The 20,683-nt window shown below is 39.4% G+C and overlaps 1 protein-coding gene across 7 annotated transcripts in view; it reads left to right on the forward strand.

The window, feature by feature from the left end:
* The window catches only part of NAV2 (neuron navigator 2), a 210,088-nt gene that overhangs the window by 89,284 nt on the left and 100,121 nt on the right, over positions 1-20,683 (forward strand). For all 7 annotated transcript variants that reach the window (XM_051777240.1, XM_051777241.1, XM_051777244.1 and 4 more), the window contains 3 exons: positions 13,615-14,713; positions 17,043-17,155; positions 20,364-20,472. In XM_051777240.1, the coding sequence (XP_051633200.1) occupies positions 13,615-14,713; positions 17,043-17,155; positions 20,364-20,472 (1,321 nt within the window). The remainder of the gene's footprint in view (positions 1-13,614; positions 14,714-17,042; positions 17,156-20,363; positions 20,473-20,683) is intronic.

A 20,683-nucleotide genomic window follows, 5' to 3' on the forward strand; every position in this document is an offset into this window, starting at 1 on the left:
AAAAGCAACTTAGGCTTGTGATTTTTTTTTATGTCTTCCTAATCCCTTCATACAACTGGAGCCTTTTAATTCAATTCTGAATTGTCAGTTACTTAGTCTATGCTTACGTTAGAATACCTTTTGTTTACTTCATGCATTTTTAAGTATACCTTTGGTTTACTTTGGTGTCCAGAACTCATCTAAATTATCAAAAACATTTCTAAGGAGTGTAAAGAGGCAGATGAGCACTGCATTTCTGTGTCTTTGTGTACTTATTAGTTACTAGTTATTTTTAGGTTCCCAGTTACCATGTCTTTCTAATTGTCTAATGTGATCAGCAAATAAAATATAGCCAATATTTTATTTGCATATGCAATTTAGATTGCATCAATGTATTTTTTTATCCAGAGCAAGGTGGAGCAAAACTGCATCCTAGGTAGTATCAAGGATGAAACTTAAATATATTGAAACATACAGCTTCAGTAAGGACCTTGATACGCTAGATTTTCTCATTAATTTATTTCAGTGCTTTGCTTACACACAATGGAGAGTCTTTTGAGATGTGCAGGCACTCAGTTTGCATTTTGCAGTCTCAAAAGTCCGGTAACATCGTAAGGAAATATTCTATTTATTATTTGGATCCAGTCTATACAATCAATGAAATTATGAAGCTATAGGAAATATCAACTTGATATGCCATCTCCATTTCATTTAGGATGTGATGCAGTAATGTGACAGGCTTACACACTTTATTTTTTTTCCTATATTTTGTTCCTAATATTTTATTTAAAATAATCCTACAGAGGGCAGTAGAAGTCTGTGGGAAAAATGACACTTTTCCTGTGAGCTGAATGTAAGGTAAAAATGTGAGTAGAAAAAAAAGCACTGCCAGACTTTGGCCATTTTCACATCAAAGAGATCAAAGGAGATGTTTATTACTCAGATTTGTGAAGAAGGCAGTGCTAATGATGTCAGGTTTCTCTTATATTGGTAGCATTAGAAAAAGCAAAAAAACCACCCAGATTCAGGCACTCAAGTGAAATAAATGACTTTTAATAGCACTGGTCTGGCAAACTTACTTGATACAAGTCTCATGAGAGTGTTCTCAAACCAGATCCTGCCAACTCAGCAATAATCTTTGTTCTGCACATCTCAGTTTTTTAGGTATGGATATACCATATGGGCAGGAGAGTAAGAAAAGTTTGTGTTCTTCTTCTGCTCCTTTTATTTTGTTTCTTTCAAATTTTGGGTAAACTCTTTTAACTTGGGACATAGTGTATATTTAATCACTGTCTTTTAATATGTAAAGAGTAGTCAGCGTGTTCACAAGGACAGGAGGCACACATTCCTCTAGGTGAAATCCTGTCTGGAAACAGGAATAAAGTTCTTCGCTGTGAGAAGAATTAAATACTGGAGAAGATTGTCCAGAGGAGGGGTGGGATCTCCCTTGCTGAAGGTATCTAGGACTTGCCTTGATGGGGCCCTGGATAACCTCCTCTAAGGCTCTGCTTTTAGCTGAAGGTTGGAAGGAGTATCTCCAGAGGTTTCCTGCAGCCTAGACTGTTCTGTGATTTCTGCTATTTAAATGTATGGTTAGTTTCTTGGAATTTTAAAAGTATGCTGGACATGGATGAAAGAGTTACCAGTGATTTATTGAAGGGATTCTGGCGGAGGGTAAAAAGGCAAAGCAAAATTGAAGTGTGCTTCAGGACAGATAGTTCCAGCTCTTTGGAAAATCTTTAATATTTTGTGAGTGTCCTGCATTCCTCCTTTATTTCCATGCTCCATGTTTTCTCTCCTTTCATATTGATGCTCAGTTGTGGTGTGTTGTTTTGTGAAGCTGTGTGTGTTGGGATGTGATTCAGTGATACTCAAACCAGTCCATGTTACACCCATTGCAGACATAATTAACCTGCTGACACAGCAAAACCAGTTCCAGTTGGGTGGCATAGGGACAAAGGGAAGTACAGGGTCCTGCAGTTCCCAAAGGACAGTGTCTCATTGCCATGACAATTCTGCATAGATCAGACCTGCATGGAACCAGCAATAAGGGGTTAATATTACTTGAGTCCGACTCTGAGCTCTGGCAGGTGTAAAATTACCACATTATGATACCTTCAAATATTATTTCCTTCAAAATTTCTATTGAGTATGAACTAGTTAAATAGGAAGATATATATTAAGGTATTTTGAAGGACAGTTAAGGAATTTCTTTCCTCTAAGTTTTTGACTTTGTGTTATCAAAATAGGACTGACTACTGTCAGTAGAATGTTAGCAAGGAAATGTCACCCCCACTCCACTGAGTAACCATGGTGTATGGTTACACATGCCACATGTGTGCTAAAAATGTGTGCACCTTATATGTAGGCAGTTATATTTATCGAGTTCAAGAGGGCATGCCATCAAGGTCAAGGGTGCAGTTCAAGAGGCCACAGCATATCTTGTCAGAGCCTTGGTAAGAACAGCTCTTAAAAGTTAAATCAGTATCTTCATGTCAACTTTACTATGAAATCCATATTTATTTCTTTAAATGGCCTTTTACATAGAGAGTAGAAAAATCCTAAGTCTGGAACTGAGCCATTGAAGTTTCTCTTCCTAATGATACAAATGTTTCATATTCAATCCTGTATTGATATAAAAAGCACATGAGAATACACTCTCATGGCTTGGTTCTGTGTGATATTGAGCTTGTCTTGAACTCAGCATTGCTTAAGGTCATTTAAAAGTGGCAGATTTGGATTACGTCCAACCCTCAGATTCAATTTCAAAATGCTACTTCAGTAATAGCGAGGAAAAAATTAATCTTCGTGTGGAGCAAGGCAAAAATTGTGCAGAAGGAGATCAAAACTCAGAGTTCTTGTGGTTAGTGTCTTGAAGGCTAAGATTTTCAGCAGCATTCTGTGAAAAAGAGGGATGCTGATAAAACACAGAGAAGAGCACTGCATAATTAGAGCTTTGGAAAATCTCCTTTGCAGATTGGTATTTTAAAGGTTAATTTATGTTTTCTGTCTAAAAGAAAGGTAACTTTCTTATTGCCTACAAGAAACCTGTAGGTAGTGACATTTATAGTAACAACAATTCTTCATTACTTCAGTAGGCACTATGTGAGTATCCATTTGTTAGGAATCTGAAATGAGCCCAACTCAGACCTCAGAATGTAGGAAATTTTAAGAATGAGGATGCTTAGCCATTGAAAGAGATTAAATTAGACGTAATGAGTCAAAATTTAATGTTTGCCCAGAGCTGATGTTCAGACAGAGGTTCCAGTTTTGGCTCAGGAATTACTTATTGCAAGTCTTTGAGCCCTATTATCTTTAGATCAACCTAGATGATTCTAAGAGTTTTCTTGAATGAAAAATCTTTCGTTTAAGCATGCTAAAATGGAGGGCAAGTCCTCTTTTGTAGCTGCACATAAAATGAGATTAAATATTTGATGTTCTGAATGACTGGATTTGGCTACTGTACCAAGTACAGGATGGTCAAGTGACGTTGCACAAGCTTCCTTGCTGAAAAAACCCTGTGTTCTGTTTAACATCATGCAGTTTTTCCATTCCAAGCAAAATAATAATAATAAACAGAGTCAAAACACAGGCTTTTGCATTTGTGCTGAATAATAGTGTAAGAATTAAAAAAAAAACAAACAAGCAAAAAACCAAACAAACCAAAAAAGAAAAACCAAAACAGTGGTGAAAAAAGAGCTCTGAGACTTATAAAGCGTGATAGAAATTTGTCTTAGAGAGTTAACATTTTAATATTTTTTTGCCCATTTATAGTAGCATTCAGCCTGAATGGGAAAGAGAAGGCTTTTTATGGCTTCAGGTGCAGGAATAGTTAGTCATGACAGTTATGACAGGGAGCTGAGATGTTGGATTCAATGCCTGTGGCACTGAGCCAGCTGACTCAGTGCTGACAAAAGGTTGCTGGGATGGCTGAACAGACAGATGCTTTTACAAAGGGGAGCTTGTGACAGGACAAGGGGCAATGACTTTAAACTGACAGAGGGCAGGTTTAGATTAGATATTAGGAAGAAATTCTTTACTGTGAGGGTAGCGAGGCCCTGGCACAGCTTGCCCACAGGGGCTGTGGCTGCCCCATCCCTGGAAGTGTTCAAGGCAAGGTTGGATGGGGCTCTGAGCAATCTGGGATAGTGGAAGGTGTCCCTGCTCGTGGCAAGGGGGTTGGAACTGGATGAGCTTTACGGTCCCTTCCAACACAAACCGGTCTATGATCCTATGATTATATATGATTACATAACAGTTGTTATAATAAGTCTCATCCTTTTTAATTGCTTCTTTTACTAATCAAAGACTGAGTAGTCCTGAAGTGTTCAGGTGTGTGGTATCTTGAAGAACAGAGAGTCCATACAAAGCCCCAGAGTTAATTATCACAGTGCTCTCTGTTCGGTCAGTCACTGCAACATCTGGTGGCACACAGGCAGGACAGAAATGTGAAATATTAAACCTGGTATCTCAGTGTTCTTTACAGGCTGGAAATTTCCAGCTGAGGACTCTGATACACTGAAGTTGGTATTGAAAAGGCTTTCATCCTTCCAGCACAAACTGCCAGGTCGTCACTGAAACTGTTTCTAACTCTTCCAATCAACTAGTGCTGAGCCGGGCTCTGCGAGGCTGCTGAGAAGGGTGGGGGAGAAGTAGAGCAAAGGCAGCTTTGGAAACCAGGACCAAGAGGAAGATCTTAACAGTTCACTAGAGACTAGCAAAAATAAGCAGAGCTCCTGAGATTGAAAGATCCCTCTCCTTATGGAGGAATACTGTATGAATGTCAGAAAGCTGGGAAGCGATTTTAGAGAATGAAACAGTTGGCTCATGCAACAGATAGCAGTAAGTTAAATATTTACTTATTTTATTTATTTTTTAGGCAGTTATAGCTGTCTTCATGACTGAAAATCATGTCTGTATAGATTTAGAAAAAGTTTCCTTCATTCGACTTTTGGAGCAGTTGCTTTCCTGTTCTATATCCATCTTGAGTTTAGTTTTATTATTAGGTTTCTCTTTCTGTAGGAAGTTGAATGAACCTAACGTTTACTTTTGAAACGTTGACTTGATAAGACTGTGCAAAATTTACTAAGATTAAAAGTTTTGCAAAATTGGAAAAGGTTTTATATTTTTAAAGAGGCATAAGTCTATAACAGTTGAAAAGGGTTTACCTGCACTTTCACATTTTCCTTGGAAAATAAATGTGATTGGCTCAACAATGTGAGAATGTGATAATTACTTAAATGTCAGTCATCCCACCCTGTAAAAATATAGCAATGTTTCATCTAGGTCAGGCAGGAACCAAACATCATATTCTGCTTAGTGTTTAGGATGCTGCTGCTCTGCTCATCTCTGCTGGCACTCAAGATGCTCTCTGGTTTTACTGACCAAGGGTTTTTTCTGTAAGACAGACTGATGGTAAAATAAATTTACAGAATTAGTCTCAACAAATCCATAACCAGAGCAGGTGGTGTTTTCTGTGTATGCACTACCAAAAAGTAGTGCATAACCCTATTCAGTTTTTTTAATATAATTTGCATTGAAGGTATTTGCCAAATGTTCAGGGTGATTTATTTTGCTTTGAATTATAGTGCAGTGATCACGAATTTGATGTGACAAAAGTAAAAATAAAAATATAGAGAGACAGTGTGGGGAAATCTGAAAGATAGTCTGAGGAACCTCATAATTTCTTTTGTTGAATCATAACTTTGCAATGTAAATATACCTTCTGGTTTTAAATCTGTTTAACAAAGATCCATGTTTAAAATTTTGCCAAGTTTACAGCTGACATTACATATTTGTAGCTTTGCATTTGTTAATAACATGTGGAGTCTGTGCTCCAATTCTGAAGGAAAATCAACTATATCTGTGCCCAAGAGGTGTTTGCTTGTCTGTTCTGAAATGTCTCATGACTGGACTTGACCATCTTTTAAAGTGTATCCCTTCAAGTATCCATTTGGTCTTAAAGGTAGCTATTAAAAAAAAAGATATATGAAAATCATTCTGTGTGGCTAAAAATAAGGCACATTTTTGCTCTTTCTTGATCTCTGTCCTGTTTATAACAATCTTCATGTATTTGAAGGCTTACAATGTCCCCCTTCAGTCTTTTCTCTTCTAGGATAAGACATCTTTACTATTCCAACTTTCTTCTCATAGGTTCCTTGTGATAAATCTCTTAAATGTCTTGATGGTCTCTAATGGCCTCTTTGCAGTCTGTCAGTCTCTTTTAGAGGGGTGCTGGAGCTGGACACAGCGCTCTACCTGATGCCTTATTTAGTGCTGAGTAGGATGGAATAGTTAAGTTCTCTGTCTTATGATTCTGCAAGTCTCTGACTCCATATGTAATACTCATAATACATTTCTGAATGATGTTTGTTTTCCCTTAGTGTCACATTATGAAGTATGCAGCTGCATTCTACTGTAACTTAATCATGGCTGAAGTGGATCTTTACAAGACCACAGGTCTTTACCATAGTTGTGTAAGCTTTAGAAATACATAAAACAAGCCAAAAATGTATTTAAATAAAGGTTTTTTGGGAAAAAAACCCAAACAACTAAAAAAACCTAGCCAAAGACATGTTCTTAGCTGTACAGTTAATGAAGATAAAATTCTGAGCTTTGAAGTAAAATGTAACCTTGAGAAGCAGCTTCTTGCCCAGTGTACATCTGCAGAGCTGCACTGGAGGTGCTGGAACCATGTTAATTTATACCAGTTGAAGAGCTGGTCCAGCATTGCATGGTCTTTACAGTGCTAAGATGTTTCCTTTTAAAATAAATATTTACAATTTCTTGTAAATTTATTGCTGGGTGACGTGTGCCAGGAAAACAACTGTGGAAACTTAAGTTCACTGTTAAATCGTAGGAAAGCAAACAGTAGTGGTGCTACATCCCAGACTTCTCCAAGTGCCAGCATGTTTCTCCACATCTGTAGAAGCCCCTTCTCCTTGGGTAAGAGCATCATCCAGCCTCCCTAGTCCTTCCATTTGTGACTTCTCTACTGAGTCTTTTGCCTGTTCCTCATCCATAACCAAATAGATCTGCCACCATTTCTGAGCTGGCTGATGAGCTTAAAGCCATGGTCCAACCCTTCACTACTGTCATGAATAGCATATTGTTATCTGCATATTGGCCTGGTTTGAAAGATCTGCTGCTACAGATTATAGGGTAGTTTTATTGACTAGAGAGAGTAAATGAAGACCCCACCATAAATAGTAGTATGTGACTGTCGGTTGGTTTTGATATAAAAATATAACAGATTTTTGCATATTTATGTATGTTGAACTTTAGGTGTGTATGTACATGGTGGTAAAGTATGTTATTTCTGTATGGTTTGGTTCAACTCCTCAGTTTGAAGGTGGACTGTCCATGTTTCAGGGTGCATTGGTGTTCCCCATGGGTGTGCCTCCATGGGCACTGCTATTCACCACTCTGCTGTGTACAGAGTGTGACTTCTCACTGAGCAGAGTGGGATATTTCTGAGTTGAAATGTAGTTTACCTTGGCATATTGTCTGCTCATTCTTATATATTTTTTCCTACTGCCTGTCCCTTCTCTGTTAAAAATCTGCCTCCATCTCCATGGTCATTCCAAGCCCTGATTGGAGCCACTACTAATAGTCAAGTGGATAATATTCCCTAACTGCAGTTCTCAGACCACTAATTTGTATATGCTGTATTTCATATAACCTGCAGGAGAGATGTGTCAGACCAAGGCTACCAAGTGTACATATTGTCCACTCCAGCTAAGAATAAAATCTAATGAAAGACTCCATAACAGCTCCCTGCCTGGAATTCACTAATGTTTTTGAATAAGTCTGTTGTGAGAACTCTTGGGGGATTAGATTGTACAAATAATGAGAAGGAAATGGAGAAAAATGAACAAGAATGGTATTTGTCTAGTATTAAGTGGAGAGTGCAACTTGTTTTGAATGGCACAGTAAACTTGGTTTCATAATTTTTGTGATCATCTAACCGGAATGTGGTCGATAGAGGTCCCTCCAACCTCTCTCTTAAGGCAGTCATGTGGACAGCATTCTGAATTTTACAGTAACTAAACAAAAACAACAAGGAATTCAAGTGTCTTAGTTGGTTATGTCAAGACAATGAGAAAAGGGTTGCCTGTGCTCCAGTTTTATTTCCCCTCACCTCAGCAAAAATGCTGAGTTTTGGCGATGTGAACCAGCTGACAGCAGAACTGTTGTTTCATGTGCTGGAACTCTGTGTGAATGAAGGAGACTTTACAGAAATGTGCAAGTTGAGTTTCTGGCATATCCATGGGCTTTGGTGTGAGGGTTTTCAGAGATACAGCTCATCTCTGTGAATACATGGAACTGCTGTTGAAGCAACAAAGTTTACAACAGTGGGATTGAAGAAGTAGATATGATGGAAGGAAAGAAAAATATCATGGAGTAAAGGTAATTTTTCTCCTGTGTTACAATAAATTAAATCAGCCCTAAAGGGAAAGCCAGTGGGCAGAAGTTGAAGGAACCAATTCTGCTCAGTTAGAAAGGGTCCTGAGCAACCTGTTTATTTGAAGGTGTCTCTGCCCATGGCAGGGGGGTTGGAACTAGATGATCTCTAAAGTTCCTTCCAGCCCAAACCATTGAGTGGTTCTATGATTCTGAGTTTTGGTCCTCAGCAAAGCAAAATGTTTTCTATCCAGGCTTTTCTCAGGTTATACAGAATTTCCCTGTCTGGCAATCTCTGCTTTAAAAAAAAATAATTTTTGTTGCTTTTTTCTGTGGTCCAGAATAGAAGAGAGAACAGAAAGCTTCAGTCATCTTGTGAGTGGAGGCCATGCCCACACTGAGCCCTGTCTCAGTCAGCCCCTTCCACCCAGCTGTAGTTCTCTCCTGTCCTCAGTGTTATAATTGAAATGGAAACTCCTGTGGGCCAGAAGGGTTGTGCTTATTTTGAGGAAGGACTGTGTGCCAGGTTACTCCTTTTGGGAATGTTCTGCTCTACCTGCTTGTGGTTTGGATTATGGAAAGACTGTGATTTTTATAGTCAGCTCCTGGAGAAATGCAGGCATTTCCGTACTTCCAGGGGTTGCTGAGCATGATAAATGATTATGGAAGAACAGAACAACTCAGCTAAAAAGTTTTTCTCTGTTGGACTTTATTTGTAGTGCTTTTAAGGATTGTTGTCTGGTGGGTGGGTGGGAACGGTCAAGATTCACCATTTATTCTTCTAGATGGGAAACGATGAAACTGTCATAGTGGTTTCTGCAGTTCTGATGCTCTAATGTCATAGAGCAGAGCTGCTTTTATTTCCTAGATTAGAATCTGGCTGTGGATTTGCTGTTATATCTGTTATCTAATCTATGGGCTGGACTATTTCTCTTCTTAAGAGCTTCTTATTTTTCCCATAGCTGTGAAATAAAAAAATAGCAGTTTGTTCATTTGAAAATGGATAACAATGCTGTTAAGTTCTTGACCCTCCTAAGGAGAAGTAACTGTGAGAACATCCTTTGTCTGTGTGTTGCCTTTCATGCTTATAATGACGGCTTTTGAAAGTTTTCAGTTATAGCAAATCAAAGTCCACTTACTTAGAGTGAACATGACAAATGATGGGAAATTGCATATATTTTCTCCTGATGTTATTATAAAATAAACTCTCAAAGACTTCAGTGGAAGAATTAAATCATAAGCCTTCAGATTCTTTTTTTTTTCCTCACAAATGGGTAGGTTTGCAGATGCAGTTCAGTCTTTGCAGGAGCAGCTGAAATCAGATTTACCCATGCTACAGTGTGTATTGGCATTGGAACTAGACCACCAACATCTTTTTTAACAGGAACGCTAGGAACAAAATAGATTTTGGGCCAAGATTTGACCTTGAAAAGAGGAAAGCGATCATTATTTATTGTAGCCTGTAGCTTGGGTTTGAAAACATTTCTTTTATAGTCAGTTTTAGTTAATGCAAGTTGCTGGAGAAAGAAAATATCTCCCTCACAAAGAAACACATGGGAAATAATAAGCTTATTAATTGAATGCATGAAACCTGCTCTCCTTTTCATGAAAGAAGGGCCTATGTTATACTGAATAAAACTTTCCCCTTTGCATGCTGATGTGTTCTCCATGAATTGCTGTTACTGCTTCATTAGGAAACCCAACATTTGAAGCTGCATTCTGGCAGCAGAACTCCTTTCGTTTACCAAGCTTGGTCAGAGGAGTAAAAGAGCCAGCAGACTTGTTCATAAAAAAGAAACAGAGAATCTTTAAAATTGAAGTTTTCTTAAGCTGAGGCAATTTTTCATGAGAGTGTTTTATTTCTTGCAGTAACTTTGCATGGTGCAGGGTAACAAATTACTCAAGGATTTTCAATATTCAGTTTCACTGTATTTGACCCAAATACAAATCAAAATCCACTGCAGTTGTGTAAAAAAAAGTATCTTCTTTTCCTTCCTGAAGTGTTGCTGCTTAACATGTATATGAAGAGTTTGTAAATATTTTTTATTCATTTCAGGTGTGTAGCATCCAGAATTCACTTTGTGGAAAATGCTAACTAGAGACTCTGAAAATTACATTAATGTCCCTATATATATTTTTTTTTTTGGTAATGTTACATTCATAGTATTGTTGTCCTAATTCTGATTTCTCTGACATGTCTGCAAATGGAGCTACATTGTACTCATCCTACGCCACTGGCAACGGAAGCAAAATTCAGTTCCAAACAGGAGGGTGTATGTGGGGGAGCTGGGACAAAGGAACGTTTTGTTTATAAACAAATGAACAGAAAAAAGCTTATTTTGGTCAGTGAGCAAACAGAATTGATTAATTAATTAATTTCCTGAAAACATTTGAAAAAAGGAGAAATTGAAAAGTTCTGGATTTCATTGGGAAATTAATTTGGAGCAATACTTTGGGATTTAGAAAACAAGCCATTTCACTTGATCCAAGCCCAGAAGTCTGTGCACTCAAGCACTCATCTGGACTGTTAAGATGAAGCTGAGGTCCCAAATGAACCAACAGCTTCCATTCACTTCACACTGTAGAGCTGGTAAACTGTTGTGAAGAGCCTGTTTGAGAAGAAGGCAGATTTCTTTTCCAAGTCTGTTCAGGTGGCTGCATGCTAAGACCCCGAGCTGAGTTTGCTTCTGCATATGTTGTACTAACCAAGTGTACAACCAGCTCTTCTATTTTGTAGTTACATCCCTTACTGGTAATTTTCTTTTTGTAACTCTTATTTATTGTCCCAGTCCTGAGCAAGTAAAGGCTTCCCTGCCCATATTGATTAGTACATCAGGTTCCTCCCTGGACCTGCTTGTAAATCCCTCCTAGGCACGTTCATGAATCTCAGGCAGCTCTGATGATTTCTGGGCATGAGTATACTTTGTGCTGCCTTAGGATTTGTTGAGAATGATGAGGTCAGAACACATATGGATTAGAAACTTAGTGTTGGAAGTACTGTCAGTCTCCAGTTTCTATAGCAGTATCTCAATATTGAAATGTGTAATTATTGTTCTTAAAAATAATCTATAAAAACTAACTGTAAATTATGCACAATTGGGATTTTCACAAAGCTTTCAGTACATTGCTGGATGTCTTCTGCGGGAGGCAGACTGAGACAAAGGCTCACTTGTTCTGGGTGTACAAAAGGAGCCTGGTGTGGTGCGGCAATGGGAAGTGGATTGAGATGAGTAGGAGGGCTTCAGGAAATGAAAATAATAACAAAGCAGCAGTGTAGGATAAGAGGAACGAAGGAAAGAGCAATGGTGCACAGCTTGTGAAGGCAGAGGGAGGAGCACTGCCAGCAGCTTGTGAAGAAGTTGTCACTGTCCTTCCCCTCTCCTGTGTGTGTCAGGGCACTGTGATGGCAGGTCACTGCTGCCCCTCGCACTGGGAGTCACTGTGACTCCTGCAGTGGTGGAGTCAACTGTCCCTGGAATTGCTCAAAATAGTGTAGATATGATGTTTAGGGTTAAGTGGTGGGCTCGGCAGTGCCAGGTTAATGGTTGGACTCAATCTTGGAAATCTTTTCCAACCTTAAGGATTCTATGATTCCTGTGCCATCACTTGTCAGTTCTCCTTAACCCATCAGGTTGGATTCAGAAGGCTTGAGCAGAGCAACTAGAGACCAGGTGGCATTACCGTTTGGGACATTTGGTGGCTTGGTTTTCTTTCAGTACTAGAGTAAAGTGGGAGTATTGCCCTGGAAGCCAGCAGGCTGGCAAAAGCTTAAAAGCAGCATGATTCCTTTCTGTGTCCGTAATCCAACTTGTGCTTCCTTCCAGCTCCATGTGGGTAGTTTGCCATAGGAAAAGGACTAGCAAACCTGGCCAATATAATGATTGCTGGTTAATAACAGTGTCCTGGAAATCTTCTGACTTCAGTAATATTTTTTAAAGTATCATTATTGCCTGCAATCCCACTTTGTCCATAACCATGTGAAATGGCTGAGTTTATTATTAAGGAGTCTCTAACACTCTTAGAAACCTGATTCTTTGTTAAGACAGGAAGATGTATGTGCTTTAAATCTTCAGTAGATCTGCTTTGGATCACAGGAGGGAGGTTAACAGAGCCGTATCTTCACTGAGAAAGTGAAGGGAAACAGCCCCTATGTGGCTGCAGCAGCTCATGATTTACAGGACTGGATTCACAGGGCTGCTCCTGCTGCCGAGAACGCACGCTCTCCACTGCTGTTGATTTTTGAATTAAAAAAATGCAGCTCTGTACACAGTTTACTTTAGTGCGAGAGGGCAGGGAAATATAGGTAAGAACCGTTAATCCCCAGCAGGCTGCTGGGCAGGGGAACAGACACAGATGACAAAACTTAATTGGAAACATGAGCAGTTTAACAGAAAACATATTTGTGATAATTGAGAGAGTAACATCTCCAGAAAGGAAACTCAGCAGAGAGAAACTTCAGAGGAGAAGTGGCCACTGGTAGGTGAGTTTGATTTTTCAAGCTCTCTTTAAGCTCTGAATAGTTTCTTAAAAAGAACAAATAACATTAGGAGGAACTAACTAAATAAAAGATTTGTTTTCTCTGCGGGAGGAGGGCTGTACAGTTACTGCCACAAGGTTCTCTTACAGCTGGATTAAGATATGTAGTAATACTTAATTTAGGTTCATTGCAAAAGGACACAATTAGTTTTATTTTTGTATGTGGAGTTTTCTTCTACCTTTTGCATTTGAAAATCTTACCACCCCCAATAACTGAAAAGACTTCAGTTTTACTTTTTTCCTTACTTCTGCATTTTTTTATATATGTTTGAGGTTTTTCTAAGAATCAAACTTGGACAGCAAGTATTTTGCCAAAAGCAGAGGGAACCCTTAGTTAGAAAATAGTGCTGTGTTTTGCTAATGAAAACGTATTGTGGACTTAATAAGGGAGAACACATTGCAAAACACATTTTGGTTTGAATTGGAAGAGATTCTTTTTTTTTCTTCTTTTTCTTGAAACAGCAAGTAAATGTAAATTATACAGTAGGAACTCATTGCTTTTCTGCTGGGTAGGAAAAGAAAACTGGCTTTTATTTTCTCTAAATCATCCTGATGTTGAAAATACTGATAGGTGTCTTTGTAATGCTATTAGTGTAAAATTCCTAATGTTTCATTACAGAAAAAATCTTATGCTAACTGTAATATGAGGTACTACCGTGTTCATTTTTTGGGTTGTTTTTTTGTGTTTTTTTCCAGAGCCTGCAGACAGTACAGCCTCCCAGCCCACAGGAATGAATGAAAATGTCTCATCCTCAGTTCAAAGCTGCGGCAGCACTGTTAGTTGCAATAACTCATCAGCCATCCCTCAGCCCAGCTCTGCTATTAAACCTTGGCGCAGCAAGTCCCTCAGTGCTAAGCACACAGCTACGTCTTCCATGTTATCTGTAAAGCAGCCAGTAGTGGAGCCTCCAAAGCCACCCTCAGAAATCGCCAAAACAGCTCCCAACGGTCAGAAATCCATGCTTGAAAAATTAAAACTCTTCAACAGCAAAGGAGGTTCCAAAGCAGGAGGGACGATGCTGGAGGCTCCGGGGTCTCGGGACAACAGCTGTGAAAAGCTGGAGACGCTTCTCAGCTTTGAGGAGAGCGAAGAAATCGATGCCACCAATCAGAACGTGAACAACCTGGGATCGATGTCCAGTAGTCCCAAAATTGCACTCAAGGGAATTGCACAAAGGACTTTTAGCCGGGCACTCACTAATAAGAAAAGTTCTCCAAAGGGTAATGAGAAGGAGAAGGAGAAACAGAAAGAGAAAGAAAAGGATAAAAGTAAAGACATTACAAAGAGAACGTCTATCACTGAAAAGCTGGACCTGAAAGAGGAACCAAAAGAAGAACAGACAGCACTAGCAACAACAGAGATGCCAAAAAAGTCCTCCAAGATCGCAAGCTTTATCCCTAAAGGAGGAAAGCTGAACAGTGCCAAGAAGGAGGCCTCTGCCCCTTCACACAGTGGAATACCAAAACCAGGAATGAAAAACACCACAGGGAAATCCTCAAGTGCCCCCGTTCCTGCAAAGGAAGGCGAGAGAAGCCGTGGCGGGAAGGCCAGCTCAGGGCTGTCGCATCAGAAGTCCCAGCTGGACAGCCGTCATTCCAGCTCCTCGTCCAGCCTCGCTTCTTCCGAGGGAAAAGGCGCAGGAGGCCTCAACAGCAGCAGCAGCAGCCAGGCTGTGAACGGGCCTGCCGTGACAACACACACCACAGGGAGCAATACTGTGAGTGTTCAGCTACCTCATCCCCAGCAGCAATACAGCCACCCGAACACCGCCACGGTCGCCCCCTTCATGTACAGGTATGGGAGAGTCCTCCAGTGGGACGTTCGAATGGGATACCTGGGAGGTTCATTCTGGATGCTCTTTTCGGGGTGGGGGGGGGGATGAAGCAGCAAGGTAAATGCTGCTGCATGTAAAAGTTCTTGCTTTAAGAGAGTAGACAATTTATGCCCTTACACAGAAGCTGAGGGCGAAGGCTGTCAGACTAAGATGTTGTGGTAGATAGGAGGGGGAGTAATTGTTGTGTCTGCCACTGCTAATAGGTAAGATGAGAATCTGAACAACTTCTTGACCAGGTGCTGCTCTTCTACGTGGTACCAGAACATGTATCAGGTTTGTTTCGTGCATCATGACTTTAAAAGTTGTAACACCACCAATTTATGATGTAAATACGCTCGTGGTCTTCAGGGTGGCGAACAGTGATGGACCTGCCTCACTGTAAGCAGGAACGGGAAATTAAAAAAAATAATAAAAAACATCCATTAGTATAGGTAAGGCCACACAACAAGTCTGCTGTTCTGTGCATTAACCCTGAATGAGATCAGCAAAAGAGCAGCCAAATGAGGTCACAGCTAACCTTTGTCTAGTCCATTTTCTGTTTGAAGCATCTTCTGTTAGACAATGGGAAGTGTAACAAGAGGGAAATCAATAGCAAAGACTCCTAAAGACATGTGACTGGGACACAAGAAGTTCCTCAGCTGGATGGTGGGATTTTTGGTTTGGACAGATATCTTTTAGTTTTCTTTGGCACCACCTAATTTTTTTATAGGAAGAGGATGCAAGCAGTTATTCTGTCTTCATCTTCCTTCTGCTCATGATTTGAGAGACTTTATCACATCCTTTTCTTCCAGAACTCCTCCGGTTGAGTCACAAGGTGCAGAAAGGACCCCCTTGCTTTCTAAACTCCTCCTCAGAGAGGAGTCCAGGTGCAGCTGGACCCAGTCCTTAGCCCCAGACTTTGTCAACTTTGTTCATACCTAAAGGATTATATAGGTGTAATTGAACTTTATGTAACTTTGTCCTGCAGGATTAAGGATGGCAAACCAGATATATTTATATAAAGATAAATTATTTATTATGATAATGATTAGACTAAAAGATCTTAATCAGAATTACTTACTACAGAATATGGGAAGCTATAACTACTGGTGTAGTATAGTGCATTATTTTGAAGCAATGTTGAAGGAATTATATTAAAGCTAGCAAAAGCAATTATTATGTAAAGATTGATATTACTCACCCATACCAACAACTGTGGGCAAATCTCTTTTGCTCAGCCTTGAGGGCATCCCCACTCGAGGGAGGAATCTCCACACACACTCCAAGAAGGGGTGTGTTGGAAGACTCTGCTTTTAAAGAGTGGGACTGGACTTTAGTAGTACAAAGAGATTGACTGTCAGTCATATGTCTCCTGGGCAACTGTGTCAGTTTAGCATCTTTAGTTATCAGAAGTATCACTTGTTTGTTCCTTTATCAGGTACTTCATCAGGTCTGCCGCCTCTTCACCTCACTATCAAGATGTTTAACTTTGGGATTGATAAGTCAGGCTGGTTTCAACATTATTCAACACCAAAATTCAGCAGCATGAGGCCCCCTTCTCCTTTCACCCACTAACAGCTTTGAAAATAGGGTGTTGTTCATGTTGTTTTACCCTCACTTCAGGCAGAGCATCCTGCTAGAAGGGTCAGCTGAAATTAAGAATATTGCAATAGTCATTTCCCACTGTGTCTTCACTTTTGTACAGCACTTGGGCAGGAGAACTTCCAGATGCTTGTTTATGTGGCTCTATGAGCAAAACACAGCACAATTAGTAAAGTGAAATGAGTCACAATATATTACTCAAATCTGGCAAAATATTCATACCACGTCACCTGACAGCCACAATATCAGACACTGGAGTTTGAAGTTGGTTTTACCCAGTCATTTCTTTTAAAATACAAATGCCAGTTATTGAAGGGAAACTTAGCAGGAGTGTAACATGCCATCACACACTACCTGCTTTACCTTCATGCAGTACAGACTTTATTAGAGAAGATCAGATTAGCCACGCCAACTGATGTAATTGATAACTAAAATACAGCTGGAAATCCAAGTGTCTTAAGACCCTGTCTGAAGAGCTGTGAAGCCTGTCTTTGACTATGAATTTTTTATTTTTTACACTTGAGTGCTTGTTTCCATTTCTAGGACATAATTCAACATGGGACTAATGAATTATGTAAAATCAACCTGCTGGTCTGTTCTGGAGAGTGGGACAGAGTGGCTGATGGCAGGTGCACTCGTGTCCTTGTTATACTGGAGATACTTTTGATGGAGAGTGACTACACATCCCTGTTTTGTTTTGCCTCCCAGATCTCAGAAAGACAATGAAGGGAACGTAACAGCCGAGGCCAGCACAGGAGGGGTCAGCATGGATTCTGCTCTTTATGTGAAAACTGCCCAGCCTGCTCTCGAAGACCTCTCAGGTATGTCCTGGCAACATGACCAGTTACTGACTGTGATCTGGTCGAATAAGAATGGGCTAAAGCAAGTTGGTTTTATTCCTAATGCTTTAGTTCCCAGTAGTTATGGTATTTCTTTCAGCTTGTCAGCAGTGGAAACTGGGTGTCAATAATTTGAATGCTAGATGCTCGAGTTCAGCACAATGGAGTGCTCCTCAAATTTCTTGAAATTATTAGGAATTCTGTGTACCTAATGTTTCTCTAGCAGACATGCAGCATTTTTTAGGATTAAGCTATTATAAGGATTCTAAGTATTCCAAGCATTTGATATTTATTGTTTATATTTAAAAACTTTGTTTCAGAGCTTACAGAAAAAATTAAGTTTATTTCCTCGATGTTTTGGTTTGTTTATAGGTTTGAGGGAATCTCAGTATCACTCACATGAATGTGATCAATTTGAGAAATAACCTTTGCAGCAACAGGGACCAAAATCCAGCTACAATTTACTGTGTCCAGTATAGAGAAGTTGAAACTGATTGTAGCTGGAATACTAGCAGTCTGAATTAGAAAGTACTTCATATATTTATCTAGAATTCCTACTACTGTAAGAAGTATATGATAATCAGCAAAAATCTTTAAGATTGTCAATATAACAAAGTGATTTTTAGCAACCATATTCTATTAATGTGCAGATGTACAGTAGAATCTAGTAGATCTAAAATGTGTTTTTAAAGTCACAGTCAAGTCTCCTCTTGTTCCAATTTCAACAATATCAATGACTTTGCTCACTGCATGTTCTTGCATTTATCCAGTCTGTAGAATATCTCAGGTTTTTTTCATCTACTTGGTCTTGGTGTCCTCGAGTTTAATGTAGATTTTGAAACTTTCCAAGAATGCCCTCCTTGGAAAATGATGTGGCTCAAAGTTTCACAATCAGACTAATTTCATGCTGCGTTACGTATTCTGTCAAATCTGCCTTTAGACCTGTGTGCACATGTGCTGATGGCAAAGGTGAGAGGCAGAGTCATCAGGGAGGAAAAGAGCTTCAGGGATGCATAAATGAGTGTATCTGTGTGTACAATTTATATATGGATGGATTAAGTACTTGAAAGGCAAAGAAATGGTGCAAGGGATGAAATCCTTGAGAAGGTTTTTGCGCTCATAGCACTTAGAAGTGCTTATAGACCACAAAAGGGCTTTAGTCTTTAATGACAGATGTTATGTAAATACAAACTATTATTTACATAGAATATGTAAGTTTTGGGATCCAAAAGCAGAAGACAGCTGACAGCCTCAAACAAGAGATGCAAAACCCAGCTGTGCACAGCCAGACCCCAACAGCAGCATCCAGAAAGGGGTCTTGAGGGAAACAGAGCAAACAAGACAAAACAGTCCCTGAACCCAACTGAACGGGAAGAAGTGAGGGGCAGATTTATTCTCTCCCTGCATAGCTTTTAATTTAAAAGCACATATAAAACAAAAGAGAGCATAGGTAGGAAAAATGGAAGGGGAATTGTTTAAAGATCCTGCCTGCTCATGAGGAGCTAAGTGGTTTCATAATTAAGTTCTAGTGGCACTATCCAATATCTGCCTTTTAAGTATACCTATAATTTAAGCAGTGGAATGCAATTTAAGTGAAAATTTGGTATGAATTGAGGCATAAGAGGAATCTCAATGGAAATTGGTTTAGTTTGTCTCCTATGTGCTCTTGTAAGAAGTTACCTACCGTTTGCCTTTGTACGTGTGAGAGAAATGATCTGTAAAAAGCACTGTGACCTTTGTTAAGCTAAAGGCCTGTAAATATTTTATATTCTTTACTGCAAAAATTTGTAGATCCATGAGTATAGAAATGTTTTCTGTCCTAGAGACCCTTTGACTAAAGGAATCAGTCTTGTTTTGTTAGCTGAATGTTTCCAGTCCAGAAACAGACCATAATTGTTTGACCCTTTGGCTTAAGTGAATTGTAAGTCAGGGAGATGATTTCCCAGGGAGTAGAGACTGATGAAAAAAAATTACTCACATGGACAATAAGCACTTTGGTCTGTAATTTGTGCCACTGCTGCTTTGTAGGCAACAGTGTGTGACTGTGTTTTTCTGTGCCACCAACCTGGCATCTTTTAGAAACATGAAATATAAAACAAAGAACGTAGAAAGTTCCAACAACAGCTTATTTATCTGGTTCTTAACACTTCTGTTATCTGTAATATATAGATATCCATCTAAACTAGCAATGGCATGGATGACAAGGATTCTGGCAGCTTAAGAATGCATCACTTGTACAGACAAGGCAGATACAAAACATAAAGAGTTTTACATTTACTGTAGTATTTTCTTTAGTCATGAGTTGTAAACCCTTTAGAATGAAATCATTTCCTTCTGTGCCCAATAGAAGCTTTGTGATGGCTTTTTGGAGGTTTTCTGTTTCAGCTTTCAGCTTACAAAGAATATGCTGGCACTACTAGAAATTCACTTCTCTTCAACCTCTTAGAAGGTTTAACTCTATAAAGCTCAGCTGAGATAGCAACCAAAGCATTTCTGAATTGACATCTGAGAGCGCGTAAATAAATTATGCTGAGACACTAATTAAATTATTAATTTTATAAAAAGAAATTATGCTGAGGCAGTAGGAGGACTTTTTTTATTTACATAAACTGTACTTTTAAAGAGCAGGACATAAATGTGTTTTAGAACAGAGTATTTAAAAAGCAGGGTTTCTAAATGCCATGAGAACTAAGTCATCTCCCAACTTTGTATTATGTAGCACATTTGGGTAACAGCAGCTGTCTTGTGCTGTTAACAAGCAAGAACTTTTGCTATTTTACCTGAAACATCACTCAGCATGGAGCACCCAGTCAGCACAGTTTAGTTTATTGGAAAACTGTTATTGTAGAATGAGCTCTATGTGAAATAGGAAGAAGATCTTTCCAATGGAAAGGGTGATATTGATGGATATGTATTCTAATGAGGTTGAAAGTTAACCAGAATTTAAACTGGGTCATATGGGGAAATGACAATACAGCAACATCTCAAAGGCCACCTGTGCAGAGCTCGTCTCAGTCAGGATGTGACAATGACAGGTGCCTGCAGAGGGGAATGGAACTTCAATCCTAATCAGTTTAAAGTGTTTAGAAAGTCAGTAAAAAATGTGTTTGAGCCAGATTCAGGCACAGGTAACAGCTCGGTTCTGTGCTGTTTCCTGCCTTGTCCTTTTCACGGCTTGTTTTCCCTGTAGGAGAGGATCCAGAGACGCGGCGGTTACGAACTGTGAAGAACATCGCTGACCTTCGGCAGAACCTGGAGGAAACGATGTCCAGCTTACGGGGAACCCAGGTCACTCACAGGTAACGGGACCACTGGTTATGAGAAAACAGAAATCACTGGGCTCTTTCTTTACATCTCTTAGACCTGGCTGGGTTGCATCCTTGAAAAATTATTAACACTGAAGATACTGGGTTTGTAATTATTGTTTCTTAGTGCGCAGATTCTGAATACTTTCCGCTGGTTACTGAGATGTCTGAGGAGTAATTGATGGAACAGGCTATGTATAGAATA

Source organism: Manacus candei, unplaced genomic scaffold, assembly GCF_025592945.1.
Source record: "Manacus candei isolate 608988 ecotype Guabito, Panama unplaced genomic scaffold, ASM2559294v1 h1tg000009l, whole genome shotgun sequence".
Classification (NCBI taxonomy): Eukaryota; Metazoa; Chordata; class Aves; order Passeriformes; family Pipridae; genus Manacus; species Manacus candei.